Here is an 18456-nt window from a genome sequence, read left to right on the forward strand (position 1 = left end):
TAATTATTTGCATTTAAATGAAGTGACCAACTTGTTTTATTTCTTGTGCCATATGGCATAAGTTTCTTTGATTATAATTTCCTCTATAGATATTATATAGCCTTATTTATTATATTAAATGTTACTATATATTTATGTTTCTTGAATCTATGTTGTTTTTATCATGAAAATAAAGGTAAAGGTTATAATTTATGGTGTGTGGTATTATCTATTATTCTGCTAATGGCCACATATATCCTAGCAAAATGTAGAATATAAAAATAGGAGTCATCAAATTATACATTCAATAGTTGATATTTAAAAGCTATTTTAAATAGTAAGTTATTGCAACATAATTTGATTTTCAGTAAAATTGGTGTAATAAAACATAAAATTGGAAACAAATTCACTTAGAATTAATTATTTTTGAGAATATTAATCATCTCACTTTTTCAAAATATTGGGTGTTCAAAAGTTTTTTAATTAATTTTTTCCAAGATTAATGGCAAACTCAAAATATTATTTCTACTGAAGGGAAAATGCATGATATAAATTTAGCTTTTATTGGATTTCTCACTGACCATGAAGAAAACTCTGCTATGAAAGGAGCTCTTAAATGATCCTTCTGGTCTTTCTGTTGACCATTGTGGCTAAAGAAACACTTTTCCTTACATGCACTTGCTCAATTTAGTACACAGGTGGTATCTAAAAACATGTCAAACTTTTCAAAACATTTCATAGGAATTAATATTTTAGTAAAGTTGTCCATATTTTAGTCTGTATATAGGGTGAAGTAATGGGATAGAATAGGTTGGTATCTATTGAAAAGCTAATTGTTAATGAGGGAAGTAGGGGCTGAAGAATGTGCACAGAATGCTATAGTGGTGTTTTGAGAAGTAGAGAAAAAAGGAAATAAAAGTAAAAGGAATTTGAAGAGTGTGAAGGCTGATTAAGACCTAGAAGACTGGGTTAAAGAGAAAGTAAAACCAGTAGGGTGCTTGTCTTGTACTCAACCAATCTGTTTTCTATATCTGGCAACTCATATGATCCCCTAAACCTTGCTAGGAATAAGTCTCAAGCCCAGAGCCAGAAATGAGCCCTGAGCACCATCAAGTATGACCCCCAAACAAACAACCAAACAAATAATAATACTAGTGGCCTGGTTATGTGACTTGGTGATAAAAGGCCCTGGATTCCATTCCTTATGCCACACACACAAATATGTGCACAAACTCACACACACACACACACACACACACACACACATATACATACACTTGTTTCACATTCAAATTTGGATCAAAGCAGAGATTAAAAGGAAGAGAAATAAAAAAATAGTAACAGATAATAAGAAAATATATGTGTATAGGGTTTTGTAATTGGTTTTCATTTGTTGATCTTGCCAAGAAAAAGAGTAATAAATTCAGTAAAGGCATTCCTTTTTATCTAGGTGGTGATGCTTCCTACAAACTATTCCCAGCATTAGTGACCAGTTCATGCCAGATGTTCAGGGATGGTGAGGTGCTGCTAAGCCCAGCAATGTGTAGCCAACAGACAGGTCCTCTTTACATTTTTTAATTTATTAAACTCATTCATTCCATTGTGAACCTTTGTGATAAAAACCAGGATTTATGTTAAAGAAAGAGCTTGAGTTTAATTAAATTTAATTTTGTAGAGTTATTTTGTATATGTTACATAAGAAACTTTATGCCTCTTATTTGTTTACTTTCTTAATGGGGAAAATGCTCATGAATTTGAGAACAAGATGTTCACCAAATTCTGGAACTGAAGAGTCTTTTAATGAGTGTTTGCTTATATATGTGACTGGAAACAATCAACTATCCCAAATTTCTTTCCTATTGACTTATTTCATTTAGTGGAATCAATATCAAGGACAATTTTGGTCCCTGCTCTGTCTTCTTTTCCCCAATGTTCACAATAAATATCCCTTTTTGTGTTTTCAAACTTTGGGGAAGTTTTTCTAATTTTTTTCAATTCCTGGTTATTTTGATGCATTTTAATGCATCTAATTTGACCTTAAACTTTTAATAGCCATGAACATTGGCACATGCTTAAAATCTGCGTCTTAAGTTTTGACTCTTGATGGTGTTTCTGGGATGTCAGTATAACAAGAGCAAGATGAGTTATACTGTCCACTCTTTGAGTGAGAATTTTTTTCTTAATTGCATCAGTGTGAGATACACTGTTAGAAAGTTGTTCATGGTCAGGTTTCTGTCATACAATGTTACAACACCCATCCCTCCACCAGTGTACATTTCCCACCACCAATGTCCTCAGTTTCCCTCTGTCTCCCCCATCCCCCACATCCTGTCTCTATGGCAGACACTTCTCTCTCTCTCGCTCTCTCTCTCTCTCTCTCTCTCTCGTAAATTTTGGATAAATTTTATGGGATATATCATCTGTAGATAAATTTAAACTGAATTTATGTTCTTTTATAAAGTTTATGGGTTTCAGGTATATAGCCTTTGTTGACACCTATCATTATCTGTATATGCTACTTCATGTATACTGCCAGAATTATGATTTCCTTTTATCGCCGTCCACCCCTTTTTCCTGATTTACTCACCCACTATCTTGCCTTTTATAGATTTGGACACTAAATAGAAGTGAGATTTTTTTTTTAAAAAAATGACTATTTTTTAGGCTCACACCTGTCAATGCTCAAGGGTTGCTCCTGTCTCTGCACTCAGGAGTTGTTCCTGGAAGTGCCCAGGGAACCATGTGGGATGCCAGGGGTCAAACTCGGGCTGGAATCATGCAAGGCAAGCATCTTAGCTGCAGTACTATCTCTTCAGACCCCAACTTAAACATTTTTAATGAGGGGTGGTCATTGGACAAATACAGTATTGAAATAGAAATTTGCTACTTATATGTTTTCTTTCTCAGGGTTATAATTTACCCATGTATAGGAAATTGTTTTTATTGAGTTTGTAAACATATATATGTATATATATATATATATATATATCTACCTCTCTCTCTATATATGTATGCAAAAAAGAAAATTGAAAAAATATTTAACCTTGTTTAAATACAGATTGAAGGGCATTAGAAGGTGAAATTTTTTATTTTGTTTGTTTTTTTTTACTGTTAGAATATTATTAGAACTTGGCACAATAGTTGATTTGAAAATGACTTCTTTTTTCTGTTACAATTCTTATGTGTTGAATCTGTTTAGTTTTGGGACTGTAAATGTTCTGAATTGGGCCAGGAACTGGTTTAAAACACTGCAGCGTATGAATTGCACACAAGACCTCATGCCCTAATCTAAAACCCTAAACACCACCAGGTGAGACCCTGAAATAAATATTCTGAATAATATTGCAACTCAATTCAGTGATTTCTTTCTATTTTTTAAAAAAATATTAAATATTTTAGCACAACTGTTTTATTTCCAAAATGGTGTGTAAACATCATATTTATTAACCATGAGTTCTCTTTTTTCTAGAACCCACCCTGGTCAAACATTTGAAGTTCTTTACCTTGAGCTTATCTCCTCAGCTTTGTTCTTTACCTTGAGTTTATCTCCTCAGCTTGGTAGATAAATTGTTATAGTTTTGATCATATTCAATTTGGTATACAGAAATATGGATACAAAATATAATTAATCAAAGAAAGTATAGCATCCATAAACTCTCTCATTTTCTTTTTTGGTTAATTGATTTATCATTGGTTTTAAACACTATAATATTGCAGCAGAATATCTTTGTATGTCTATCTGCATATATGACTTACCACACCCACCACAAAGTTCCTATGCCATCCTACTATTAAAAAGTTCCTTCTATCCTTTCTTTGCACCACCAAACCTTTTTCCCTCTAGACACAAGCAGAGTTTTCACTAAGTTTCTGAGTAAGTTGTGTTGGGTTTTGACTTAGTTATTTATATTACACATGTGAGTGAAATCATCTTGTTATAGTGTGAGTTTATATTCCACATGTGAGTAAAATCATATAGTATAGTCTTACTGTGATTCTGCAATTTTCTGCTTTTCTTTTTCCATTTGTTTCTATTTTATAATTTGGATAGTTTCCCTCTAAACTCACAGTTAGCCACAATTTTCACGGGTCAAAAATAGAATCCATGTAGAAAAATGTGACAGTGCCAATTCTTTTCTTGCAGAAGCAAACTAGATGCCCACGCATTTCTAAAGTTCAGATCATAACAAGTTGTTTTTTTCTCTGTTTCTTCTGTTATTAGGTGTATACTATTGAGGAATCTGGACTCAATTTCCTCGTTTGGTCAGTGATTGGAAACGAAAGAAATGGCTGGGTGTATGGATATGTGCCTCTGTCCAGTAACAGTCCATTTAAAGTGGCATTTGAAGCAGATTTGGCTGGAAAGGAGAACATCTTTATTGCCCTTGATGACATCTCCTTTACCCCAGAATGTGCAATTGGAGGTAAGGGATTCCTTTAGAAATTTTGATATTTCTGTATTATAATATAATATATATAATAACTGGGAATTTCTGAGAAATTCAATTTTACTTCAATATGAGTGGTTCAGTCCCACTCATATGTTGAAGAAAGAGCAATGAATGTTGCTGTAATGCTTTCCTTATGAGCTGTTACCATAAAATTTTGATCTTCTCTAGGCAACAAAATTACTTTGAATAAAGTTACAAAAAAAACCTTTAAAAATTAGCTTTAGGAATTTACTATCCACTTTTTTCATGTCTACTTAATTTTCAAAAGCTACAAAGAACTGCACAAAATACTCTCTGATCCATCATGTTCTAGACTTTCTCAACCATGCTATCCTTTTCTCTTTAATCATGTAACTTTCCCTATTTGTACTATTAAATAATTTTCATTTTAATTAAAAAGAATGCAAAGTCCTATCATTAACCATTTTTCTAATAAATCAACCTCTTAAATTTCAATTTCTAAAATTTTAAGTGATTTCTTCTGAATCTTCAAGTGTGTAACATTATAATATTTGGATCTTTCTTACTTTCTAGCTACTAGATTTTTATTTTGCAGTTTTTGTTTTTAACCCACATTCAAGTTTTTTCTCCTTAAAGGTCAGTGAATTATAACTATTGGTTACAATTTGTAACAAATTGTATTTGTTACAAAACTTATAAATTTGTCTTTGTAATTATTTTTAGCACTGCCATCCTGCTTTTCATATTTCTTATGCCAATTTATATCACCATCAACAGCATAAGCTCCTATTGGTTCCTGACCACTTCCAGAATCACAATTGATCTGGGCTTAAGTGAAGCTATGGATAATCACTGGTCCATAGTATCTAGGACATAGACATGCCTGGTTTCTTCTGGGTCCAGCCTCCCTGAGTCAGATCACAAACTAAAATGGGTCATCTGCTCACTTCTGGATCCACGATTAAGTCAGTAGATGTATGAAGGATAATTGGGGCTCCTTCCAGATCTCTGAGTGCCACCTTGCTGATCTCTGGTAGGGTGTTGGACTCTAAAGGACTACTGCTATCACAAAGCAGAACTACATCTGTGACACAGGGCTGCTTGTGGATCCACAGTCATGGATGAACTAGTCCCCCACCAGATCCCTCAGTGGGCTTCCCAGAAAATGTAAGACTGTGCCTCGGATAATGGTAGAGGAGAAGTTACAGGCTGCATGAAGATTCACAGTTAGGTCTAAAATCAATAGCTAAGTTACTGGCTGTGCTAATAGCTGGCTCTCTCCAGGTCCCTGGATGGACATGGCTGATAGATCAGGGCACAAGCCAGAGAGATGGCAATTCGGTTGAAGTCAGTGGATATATTTCCAAAAGTACAGATAGGCATGTTTCCTCCTAGTACTGGGCAGTGTCTGCCCCTCAGATCACAGCAGAGCCAAACTGTTAAAGAGCATCTGGCAGCTTCAGGGTCACGACCAGGATTATGGGGATGTGATGTAAACCCAGGCCATCTACCAGGGTCCCCCACCAGATCCAGAATCCAGGCTGTTACTAATACCACATTCAGTAAGACAGGGCTGGAGCAGGTCACAGCACTGAGTCAGAACTTTAGCTGAACCCAAGGTAAAAAGGACCTAGAAAAGGGAATATTCATAGGCAGGACTCCTCCATGGTCTCTTGGAAGTGGAGCTGGCTATAGGTCATTGTTAGCAGGACCCTAGGAATTAGAGAAACAGAACTACTTTACACTCTAACCACGACTACATCCCACAGACCTATACCAAGTAGGGCTTTCTTTGGTTTGGAGATTACTGGAGTTTTACAGTCAATCCAAAAATTCTCACAGAGCATTTTCTCTGTGTATGAATGCCAGGTCATTGTTTATGAGGATGCACATGAGCTGGGGGCGGGGGGGCGGTGGGATGCTACTGTTCCACTGACTTGCTGATGCCTTTCGAGATATTGTAAAGGGCTTTTATGAAGGAAAGAAAAAGACCATTATATATTTATGCGTAAGCATGATTTAGTAAAAATGAGTTAAGAGTTATCACCTAGGAAATATCATTTCTCAGTAAAGCTAAATTTAAAAAGCATTATTTTCACATCTGGGCTGGAGTGATAGCACAGCGGTAGGGCGTTTGCCTTGCACACAGCCAATATGGCCAACCCGAGTTCGATTCCTCTGCTTCTCTCGGAGAGCCCGGCAAGCTACTGAGAGTATCTCGCCTGCAAAGCAGAGCCTGGCAAGTTACCGGTGGCGTATTCGATATGCCAAACACAGTAACAACAAGTCTCAAGATGGAGACGTTACTGGGCCCGCTCGAGCAAATCGATGAACAACAGGAGGACCGTGACCGTGTGAATTTTCACATCTAATTTAAAATGTATCAAATTTTATATTTTTTTCTCTAAATATTTTATTCCTATTGATTACAATTGGACACATTTTTTCCAGTTAAATATATAAAAACAATGCAAAAATTTAACAGGACCTGCTATAATGAATGTCTATTGTACAAAGCAAGAGAAGTTCAAGAGATTTTTGCAATGTTATTTTATGTGTATTCTACTTCATTCAGCCTTCAGGGAATGTGAAAAATTCCAAGTCATTGAAAACTATTCTGTTTTTCTGTCTTTCTTAATTAACCCAGTCTAAATACAAATTACTAGAATAATGGAATTAACTGAGATAATATTGTTTCGATATTATCATTATAAATATATGTAGACTTGTTCATTTAGCATAATGACTTCTTTGTCATTTTCATCTTAGTATCCTATGAAAAAATGCAGCTCACTGTGAACTTCATCTCAGCCTCATATTAGTCTTTTATTTTTAATTTTTATTAGTGAGACACCATGAGGTACAGTTGTAGACTTACAAATTTTGTGCTTGGGTTTCAATTATACAGTGATCAAATACCTGTCCCTTCACCAGTGCCCATTTCCCACCACCACGGATCCCAGTATCCCTCCTACCCCCACCCCCACCCCCCATCCCACCCTGCCTCTGTGGCAGGGCATTCCCCTCTGTTCTCTCTCTCTCTTTGGGTGTTGTGGTTTGCAAAAGAGGCATTGAGTGACAATCATGTTTGGTCTATCTTTGGTTGTTTTGTTTAAGCCACCTGCCTTACCCAATCCAAGACCATCCTGTCCCATAATACAGAAGAGTATAGGATATTGTACTTGTCACAAGTTTCTTTCCATTTATATTATTGTACTCTCAAAGTACAATAATATGTTGTACAAAGCAAGAGAATATTTATAAGTTTCAGCTCTTGAACTTAGTCCTATACTAAATTCCTCCCCGGCAGAGGTGCTTCTTTTCCTTCCCCCCTGTTTCCCCCTTCTTTCCAGTAAGCCTTTCTATTTCCAACAATAACACCCCACCCCAGAAAAAGCAGTTCTTGCCCCTCCTCTCCTTACCCTGGCCTTCTTTTATTTGGACGGGTGGGGTTGGGGAGCGCCACGAGGTCACATCTTGCAGTACTCAGAACTTTCTTCTGTTTCTGTGCTCCGGATGACTTTGGGTGGGGTTACGAGGACCATTTGGGGTGCTAAAATTTAACCTGGGTGGGCTGTGTGCAAGACAAGCGTGCTTCAGCTCCTAGTTTAAGATTATTAAAAATAGTCGTTCACCCTTTCAGCATAAATGTATTTCTTTTGTTTGGTTTTTTTTTTGGGGGGGGGGGTTAAACTCTGAGCAGTGTACAGGTCTGACTCCTGGCTCTGTGCTCAGGGATTCCTCCTGGCAGGGTCCAGGGGACCATATATAGTGCCAGGGATCAAAGAAGGTTGATTATGTGCAAGGCAAATGCCCTACCCACCGCTCCCTATCCTTGCTTTCTGCACTATTCCTCCTCTATTCTTCCTTTAATAACTTAAGATTTCCCAGGGCAGTATTTTCTAAATGAAGATATCCTTCATGCAAGAGAACATTGCCACCCATTCTGTGTCAGCAAATAGATGTATTTATTTTCAGTTTATATGTTTCAGCCATGGGAGTTTCCAAGGGCAGATGGGTATTTTCTATTTTTCTTTTGTCTCTTTAAAAAGAGAAATTTCAGACTTTTTTTCCCAAATGAAATAAAATGACCTACCGGGACTGGTAAGACATCGCTACTTAAAAAAAAAAAAAAAAAATATATATATATATATATATATATATATATATATATATATTAGCTGGAGCGATAGCACAGTGGTAGGGTGTTTGCCTTGCACGCAGCCAACATGGTTGACCCGAGTTCGATTCCTCCGCCCCTCTCTGAGAGCCTGGCAAGCTACCGAGAGTATCTCGCCCGCACGGCAGAGCCTGGCAAGCTACCCGTGGTGTATTCGATATGCCAAACACAGCAATAACAAAGTCTCCAATGGAGACGTTACTGGGCCCGCTCGAGCAAATCGATGAACAATGGGAGGACAGCGATACAGGACAGTGATATATATATATATATATATATTTGTACTTTTTTATATTTATTTTACATTTGTTTTTGTTTGGGAGCCATAGCCAGCAGTGCTAAGAGAGTAGTCCTGGCTCTGTGTTCAGGAGTGACCTCTGATAGTAGTTGGGAACCATATGAGGCCTGTGGTCAGTGGCATGCAGCCAAGCCTTACCTCTTGTCCTATCTCTACAGTCCTTTAAAAAATTGTAAGATATTTGAAACAATAGTGCATTATCAGTTAGAAGGTACTTGAAGTTGTGATGTATAAAGTTTTATTGCATACAAATATAATAGGGAAATACCAGTAAGTGAGCTAAAGTTCTTGCCTTGCATTCGGCCAAATTGATTCAGTCCCAGTCCCCATATATGGTTCCCTGAGCATGGCCAGAGGTCACTTCTGAGCAGAGAGTCAGGAATGGTACCCAAGCAGTCGTAGATATAGCCCCAGCCTCATCATCAATACCAATAAACACAATTGGGAAGGGAGTGTGTGACAGAAACTGTTAGCATAGGAATATGAGAGTTTTGGATTATACAGTATTCCTCAGCAATTCATGTCCTGCTGGGGCCTTAGAATAGCAACTCAGCCGGAAATAAGGAAATAAGGTCTTTATAGATGCAAATAGGATGTACATTCTCAAGAGGTGACTCTAGATTTACGTTTGACCTTTACGGAGATGTGGTCCCTGTCCCTCTGAAAGATCCAGAAAAACATGAAGGGAGAACACTGATTCAGGAGGAAAAGACTCATGTGAGGCATCTTCAAGCTAACAAATGATAAGAACTGCCAGCAAAATGGAAGCTAAGATCAAGACAAGGTTCTCCTCTAAAACCTTGAGCAAGAGCACAGCTGTATCAGTACCCTGAATTCAACCTCTATTTCTCATAACTGTGAGAGAAAAACCATCTATTTTTTCAAGAAGTCTGATTTGCTATGGCAGCCTTGCAAACCAACAAAACTGACAACACTGATACCTACTTTACACTGAGAACTAGGGTCGAATCTTCATTAAACCTTGACTACATATTTGTTCCTATGTGTTTTTCTCTTCAATGAAACGATCTTTGTCAAGATTTAGGAAGTGGCACTTTTTTTCTAAAAGGGTTGCACTAAATAGTTCCGGCAAATGAAGAATCACTTTGGGAAAAAAAAAAACTAAGAGTTCTTAAATACATAAGAAATCTTGCCATCCCCTGATTAAAGCCCCTAATTGAAATAGGTGGAGTACAATGTTCCATTATATAACAGCACTGCAACTAACAAGAGATTCTGACGTGTCCTTAAAATTGAGAAAACTGCCAGGCTGGACAAATTTTGAACTTGTAAACATTTTTTTTCAATCCAGATACTTTTTGTTGAATCAAAGGAAAGAACATCTTTAGAAATCAAATGTGGGTTTTAAAGGAATAAAACATTATCCTGGGGCATGCTTTTTATCTTGACTTCATAAATATATATAAAGTGACAGCAACTAGCAAAGGTGTCAGACAACAATAAAAATAATTTTATAAAGGGAATAGACAGGCACAAGATCTGCTTGTTTATATGTCATCGTTAGGTTACAATAGGTATCACCCAATTTTTTGAACAGAGATTCTCATCCTGTTTCACATCTCTAGATATTTGAACAACAAGAATTATACTGAAACATTTTTGGGACAGTTATTTTCTTTTGACTGCAAATTATTTATAAGAATATTTGGATTTTTTGGTTTGATTTTTGTTTTGTTTTTGTTTTGAGCCACAGCTAGTAGCATTAGGGATTTACTCCTGATTTTGTGCTCAGGGATCATTGGTAGAGCTCTGGGGATCCCGTGTGGTGCCGATGATCAAATTTGGGTCAGCCTTGTACAAGCCAACCCTAGTTCAATCCCCAGCACTGCATGTAGCTTCTCAAGCTCTGCCAGAATTTCTGAGCACATAGCTAGGAAGAAATCCTGAGTACTGCTGAATGTGGCCCAAAACAACAATAATAACAACAGCAAAAAACTTGAAAGAAGAAAGAAGGAAGAAAGGAAGGAAGGAGGGAGGGAGGGAGGGAGAGAAAGAGGGAGGGAGAAAGAAAGGAAGGAAGGAAGGAAGGAGGGAGGGAGGGAAGGAAGGAAGGAAGGAAGGAAGGAAGGAAGGAAGGAAGGAAGGTAGGAATGGAGGAAGGAAGGAAGGAAGGAAGGAAGGAAGGAAGGAAGGAAGGGAAGTAGGAATGGAGGAAGGAAGGAAGGAAGGAAGGAAGGAAGGAAGGAAGGAAGGAAGGAAGGGAGGGAGGGAAGTAGGAATGGAGGAAGGAAGAAGGAAGGAAGGAAGGAAGGAAGGAAGGAAGGAAGGAAGGAAGGGTGGGAAGGAGGAAAGGAGGGAGGGAAGTAGGAATGGAGGAAGGAAGGAAGGAAGGAAGGAAGGAAGGAAGGAAGGGAAGGAGGAAAGGAGGGAGGGAAGTAGGAATGGAGGAAGGAAGGAAGGAAGGAAGGAAGGAAGGAAGGAAGGAAGGGAAAGAGGAAAAGAGGGAGGGAAGGAGGAATGGAGGAAGGAAGGAAGGAAGGAAGGAAGGAAGGAAGGAAGGAAGGGAGGGAAGGAGGAAAGGAGGGAGGGAAGTAGGAATGGAGGAAGGAAGGGAGGGAAGTAGGAATGGAGGAAGGAAGGGAGGGAGGAAGGAAGGAATGAAAGAAGAAAAGGAGGGAGGGAGGGAGGGAGAAAGGGAGGTCAGGAGGGAGAGAGGGAGGGAGGGAGGGAGGAAGGGAAGAAAAGGGAAAGAAGGAAGGAAAATGGGAAGCTGTTAAAACTATCTTAAAAGGAAAGTAATTTGACAAATTCCACTGATTTTGACTGCCTGCTTTGGACGTTGGGCTATCTATTCTTCTATGTTCACTATTTATCATCTTTCATTGTTTCTGTGACACATACTCAAAATGAAAAGTGCCATTTGGAAGTATACCATTGGTCAGTTCACATTGCAAAATTTCCTTATGGCTCTTTCCATACTCTTAGTACCCGCTGCTGGGTGATGGCCATTTGTCTTTATTACAACCAAGCTTGAATCCCCTGCAATATGTGGAGCCAATTGCAAAGTTGACCCATACCTCTGTCTTGTCTATCTATGCTTCAGTGTGGCAAGCACAGTAAAAGGAAAGTAATTAATGTGCATAAATTCACACAAATTACAAAGAAGCAAATTCACAGGGGCTCTTTCTTGCCTATTCATTAGGTCTCTTATCCTTTAAGTACAACTTCTGCAGGGGTGCACTTCATGTCTCAAATTCCCTCTCCCTCCCTCCCCCCAAGTCTCACTACAATGGTGAACTCTATTTGGTAGACTAGTTCTCAGGTTCTGTTAATTTTTGGTCAGTTGCTATTTTTTTTATTGTACTACTTTATATCCCACATATGAGAGAATGACTTTATTCATCATGACTTTTGTCTTAAGTTTTCCCTGGCTAGGAAGGACCTTCACTTTATCTCCTCTTGTTAAATCCTCTTAACTATCAAGGACAAAGTAAAAGCAGCCTTCTTTCTGAATTTATCTTTAATCCTCCCAACAGGAAGCCAAATTCTGTTCCATTTCTCTTCACCTCAAATTTGCCACTCACCTATAATATATCTTCCATCATCTCTTATGATATATACAGCTTGATTTCTGTCATGTTTAGTTCTTTATTAAAAAATCCTTAACTTAAAAATACACACTAATGAAATGTTTATCCTGAGTTTTATTTTCTCATTTTGAGAGATTGAATGATCTTTAACTTATAGGTTGATCAAGAAAAAAAAGTAATATAAATTTCAATTACTGTATGATACAAGAAGATATTCATTTTATATCAGAAATGGTAGAATAGCAATTTTAGATTAATTACTTGAGACATGGTCTTAATGCATGGGTTATTTTTATAATTTCGATTCAGAGGTGATTCATTAAAGATACATAGTGATGAATGCATAAAAAGGTAGAAGGTACGATAATCAGTCAATTCTGATTTATTTTGTATCTTATAGTATATTATTAAGTTTTAAATCTATTATTAATGATCATGAAATTCTCAGAGCTTACCAAAAGATGGGATAATTCCTCTTAACTCCTGAAAAGTGATTAAACTTGAATGTAAAGACACAAGGACAGTACATAGAAAACTAATACACAGGACAGAAAACACTAAGAAAAAACTAATACACACAAATAGACTTAAGATTGCAAGACCAGGCTAGTCCCACATAACCAACTCTGGACATTAAGAGATGATTTTGACTTAGATTCCTGCTGATCATCAGACTGGAAGGGTTTTTATTGCATTAAGAGGAAGAAATTCAAATGACAAGCATTGAGAAGTCACATCCTGTGTGATCCATCTTTTGTATGCTTGGATTTAACAAGTGCTCTACTTACTAATCCTGAAGATAGACCACAAAACATGGTTGTGTCACCAGTCTTGAAAATAAATTTTTTTACATGAACAGTGGTTTTACCACATACATAAAATTTATATCAATATGTATTAATATGTGACTATATATGCATATACTTTAATGTGTAACATAATGTACATAAGATAAAGAATGGTGTAATGATCTAATAATTTTTCTTCCATATGGAATAATCAGTTCCTAAATTCCTGCTCACTTTCAGGAATTTCCGTAACTTTGTTGATTCTATCTTTTTCATAAATGCTTAGCAAGCCAAATATTTTACTAGGCCAAGTGTGTCTGAAAAAGTCTGTGAGCTTTACATAGCCAGAGCCCATCTGGTTCTGTTTTATTATCTTAGGTAGAGTCTACTTTCAAGTTAGGCTTTGTGATTCTCTCGAACACATGTTATTCTCTGGAAAGCATCCAAATATCATGAAAATTGGTTTGTTTGTTTCCTAAGAAATAGAACAAGAGAGTGATACTGTATTGCTTTACAAATATTTATATAATATTTTATTAATACATATACTATATATAGGAAATAAGCTACTATAATAGAATAGTCAGGTTTTCTGAGAGCATCTCATTCAAAAGTAAGAATATGTTATACAATAACTAATATTTTGCTTACTTTTTGTGGGAAATAGTTGGAAATGGCAAAGTAGGAAAACAATTTTCATTGTTTAATATCAAGTAAATGCATTTCAGTGTGTTATGGTTTTCATTAATATAAATCTATTCAAAAGAGAATACATAAGAAGACACATGGATAGCAAGTAAGCATATGCAGAATTGTTCAGTGCACTTTAAGATAATCAATTTTAATTACATTATTAGATATCAATTTTAAACTATGTTTTTAAAATAATAATAACACAGTCATATAAAACATTCCAAATTTTAGGTAAAGCTATTTACTCATTTTTCTCACAAATTATATTGTATTCAACATTACTATATCTATCTTTAAATTTAGTGAAAATGCTCCCTTAGTTGAAAGTTAAAGTGTTACAGCTACTTGTTTTATTTGAATCACAAAGGTAGCTGATAACTTAGAACTAAGAGATCTCTAAATGACTGCTAAATAATTATATTTACCTTGTAAGTGAATTCCTGTTTTCTCAATAAATCATTTAGCTCTCATTTGATCTCCCTGGAGCATGTACTACAGATGTTCTGAGAACTGCAATTGCACAATATTTTGATATAGATCGTTAAAACCTTAGATTTACCTTAGTTGAATATACTTGGGAGGTTAAGGAGAGATTGCCTTCTTCGCTCTATTCTCAAGTTTTTTTTTTACACGTAGACAAAATTCTAAGAGATCTAAGATCAGTGTTTTTAATACCAACTCATAATTTCTGTAAGTAAAAATCCTCTTCCACACAACATGACAAAGACATTCTTTTTTTCTAGCTCTATCCCAGATAACAGAGAGGATAGCACTATCTGAATGTCTGTAATACTTATTATTTTCCTTTGAATTTTAAGTTTCATAGCAAGAACATAGAGTTTGAATTGGATGTCAGGCTCTTCTTTGAATAATGAAGGGACAGCGGACTTTATCCAGTCAGGCATTGGAAAACAATTTTTTAAGCAGGATTCTTCCTTTGGGAGATGAATACTGGAAGTAATATGAGTGTGGATTTAAAGACATATGTTAAGTAATAGCCCTGAAACAAGAAATTGAGAATTCAGAATGGCGTTGGGGAATCTTTGACACTTAAAAAGTGGTGTTGCAATTCATATTGACAAGTGCTATTAGCGAACAGTATCTATCATTAAATTAAGCTAAGTACATAGCCTGATGCAACATTATAGATAATAGAAGCCATAGCAGCACAGGGATGTCAGATCAGAGACTGTAGCACTACCTGGAAATAAAATCAGAATGAATCTGTAATCTGTTAGTCTCTGTGGGTTCCAGACCCCATGACAAGAAAGAAATGACCAGCAATCATGTAATATCTCATTGCTATATATATTTCTATATTTGCATACATTTCAGATTATTTGGCATTGTTTCAAAGCAAAAAAACCTCTTCATTTAAGCAATTTTAGTCATTTGTGGTGGCATTGTTTTTCATTAGGAGGGAATTTAGTATAATCATGGCAAATTGTGATACTGAGCTTAAGTGGGCTCTTAATACATTCTGTTTCTTCAGCTCTTGATTTTCCCTGATACTACTATATGTTTTCTTGATTTTCTTTCAAGCTTACAGCCTCTGAATGTCCTGGGGGAGAGAGGGAAGTCTAGCAATAGAGTTCTCACAATCCTCCTCAGCTCATACTTTCTTTCAATGCTCATAGTCTCATCTCCCTACCAGCCTCTTTGTTTTTTTTTTTTTTTAATTTTTGTTAGTGAAACACCATGAGGCACAATTGTAGCCTCTTTGATATGGCTGAGTAGTATTATGGTTTCAAATATTCTGTCTTTAGGAGACATGCACAGTGTGAGCACATGTACGTATGCAGTTTCTTATGGTTACATTCATAGGAATATGTAAATGCATATAAGTGTGTCTAATTTTGAATTTCTATTTTCATTCTTATATTCCATGTTTTTCAGCCCAGTTTCGAACCAGGGGCCTTTTGCGTGTTAGGTGAACATCATAACCACTACACTACAGAAACAGCCAGAGTGATAGCACAGCAGGTAGGGCGCTTGACTTGCATGTGGCTGACCCAGGTTCGATCCCTGGCATCCCATATGGTCCTCCAGCACTGCCAGGAGTAATTCCTGAGTGAAAAGCCAAGAGTAACCCCTGAGTATCACTGCGTGTGAATTGTGCTAGAGCGATAGCACAGTGGGTAGGGCATTTGCCTTGCACGCGGCCAACCCAGGTTCGATTCTTCCATCCCTCTTGGAAAGCCCGGCAAGCTACTGAGAGTATCCCGCCTGCCTGAAAGAGCCTGGCAAGCTACCCCTGGCAAACTACTCGTGTTTGATATGCCAAAAACAGTAACAACAAGTCTCACAATGGATGCGTTACTGGTGCCCGCTCAAGTAAATTAATGAACAATGGGAGGACAGTGCTACAGTGCTACATTCTCATATTAATTTTAGGCTTGTCTAACTGCAACTGTTCACTTTGAAAATAATTACACTTTCTTCATAGTTTCTATTCTCCAATACCTATCAACTTCCACATTAGATTCAAATTCTGAAAACTTTTAGGTGTTCATCTGTTAGACTTTGGATTTTTTTTTTTGCATTGTCTTCTGACTGGCTAACTAAGCTCTCCCCATGATCCCCACTCATTTGTCAATTCTCAGGACTCTTCTATTTAATTTCGTACCAAAATGAAAGGCATGGTCCAGCTCTCCAGGAATATTTATGATATTAAATACTAAGCTCAAATTAGGAGATCAAATGATTCTCCATTGACTCCATAATAAAAAAAAGTGACATTTAATTTATAAAATAAGGAACTATTACTGTACTTTGTGAAAACACTTAAGAAAATATAGACATAAAATTTGAATCAGAATAACTCCAAGTCAAGAGATCATAACAATTTCAGTTAAATCATCATAATCTCCCCCCTATATAGTTGTTTGTACTATTTTTGAATGCTGTTAAAGAAAAACCAATAAGAGACAAGCAATTATCAAGTTATAACTGATGCATTATGTTTTACAATGAATATTATTTTATTCATGTCATTGACTATGGCAATATTTGACAAGAGTTTAAAAGTTCCTTGTGAATATTTTTCTTTCAAAACAATCAATTTAGATTTCACTAAACATATTAATCATAAAGATAAAACTGTCAGATTATCCTTGTGTACTTTAAGCTTTTATTGTATATAAAATTTACAAGAACATTTCAATGTACTCATGGTAAATTTTTAATATGAAATCATTTTTATTGCTATAAGAAAGATATATTAACTTCTACCCAAACTAAATAAACATTGAAACTCAATATTATGGAGGAGGACAAATATCTGCATATAATACCAGTAATTTTAGCTGCCTGTCTAGCACTAAATAAAGTCAAATATAAAGGACTGTTTTGGTGCAGATGATCTGTGGACTTAATATTTTAGGAAAACTTTCATAATTTCAAAAAATAATATGCAACCACATGCATTCAAGTCAAAGGGTAAATATTACTATATCATCTATCAGTATTAATAGGTATTAATACCTGAAGGATGCCTTTTGTATTAAGAACTAATGGATAAACTATGCAGAAGAATACAGAATTGTTTTAGGTAAAAGGTGAGACAAAAAATCTTCAGCCTATGGAGAACTGTTTCTGACTAAGAATTCCTAGATTCATTTTAGGAGTGCATTTTTGTTTTCTTCTAACGTTAGAAATATTTTAGTGAAAACAAGGTACAGTGAAAACAAGGTACTTTGGAGACTGGAGAGAGTTACAGTAGGTAAAGCACTTGGCCCGTATGAGTCTGACTGGGCACCACTGGAAGAGATCCTGGATCATGGAACTAGGAGTAAGCTCTGAGCAATGCCAAATGTGTCCACATTCAAACAAACTCTATCTATCTATCTATCTATCTATCTATCTATCTATCTATCTACATATATATACACACATATACACACATCGAGATATATATATATATCACTCTGGCACTGTCCTCCTGTTGTTCATCGATTTGCTTGAGCAGGAACCAGTAACGTCTCTATTGTGAGACTTGTTGTTACTGTTTTCGGGATATCAAATATGCCACGGAAAGCTTGCCAGGCTCTGCCATGTGGCTGGAATACTCTCCGTAGCTTGCCAGGATCTCTGAGAGGGATGAAGGAATTGAACCCTGTTGACCACATGCAAGGCAGACGCCCTACCCACTGTGCTATTGCTCCAGCCCTGGGTGAAAAGTAACCAGAAGTATTTTTGCTCCTCCTAGTTCATTGTTCGGTGTTGCTCTGGGCAGTGATGGGGTGGTGACAGAGATCAAAACTGGCCTCTGGTATGCATAACATACAACAGTTTTTGAGCTATTTTTCCAGCTCCCGACAAAATATTTTGATTGTTGAGCTACCACCTTTTCCTAGGGAATTGAACTCTGAGGTGGAGCTGACCATTACAAGGGCTTTGGAGACTCTCCCTGGAACCGCCGTGCGGAGTGCAGGAAACCGGCATGTACTGAGGAGTGTGGAGCTGAGATTTGACGTGGGGCCAGGCAGGGCCTTTAGTGATGCCATGGAGGTTCTGGAGTTGCAATGGCATTTTCCTTCCACAACATCCCTATGGG

The 18456-nt window shown here is 36.7% G+C and overlaps 1 protein-coding gene across 1 annotated transcript in view; it reads left to right on the forward strand.

The window, feature by feature from the left end:
- The window catches only part of MALRD1 (MAM and LDL receptor class A domain containing 1), a 625529-nt gene that overhangs the window by 470779 nt on the left and 136294 nt on the right, over positions 1-18456 (forward strand). The window contains exon 34 of the mRNA XM_056114588.1: positions 4202-4403. Coding sequence (XP_055970563.1) covers positions 4202-4403 — 202 coding nt within the window. The remainder of the gene's footprint in view (positions 1-4201; positions 4404-18456) is intronic.

Source organism: Sorex fumeus, unplaced genomic scaffold (assembly GCF_029834395.1).
Source record: "Sorex fumeus unplaced genomic scaffold, SorFum_2.1 ptg000026l, whole genome shotgun sequence".
NCBI lineage: Eukaryota > Metazoa > Chordata > Mammalia > Eulipotyphla > Soricidae > Sorex > Sorex fumeus.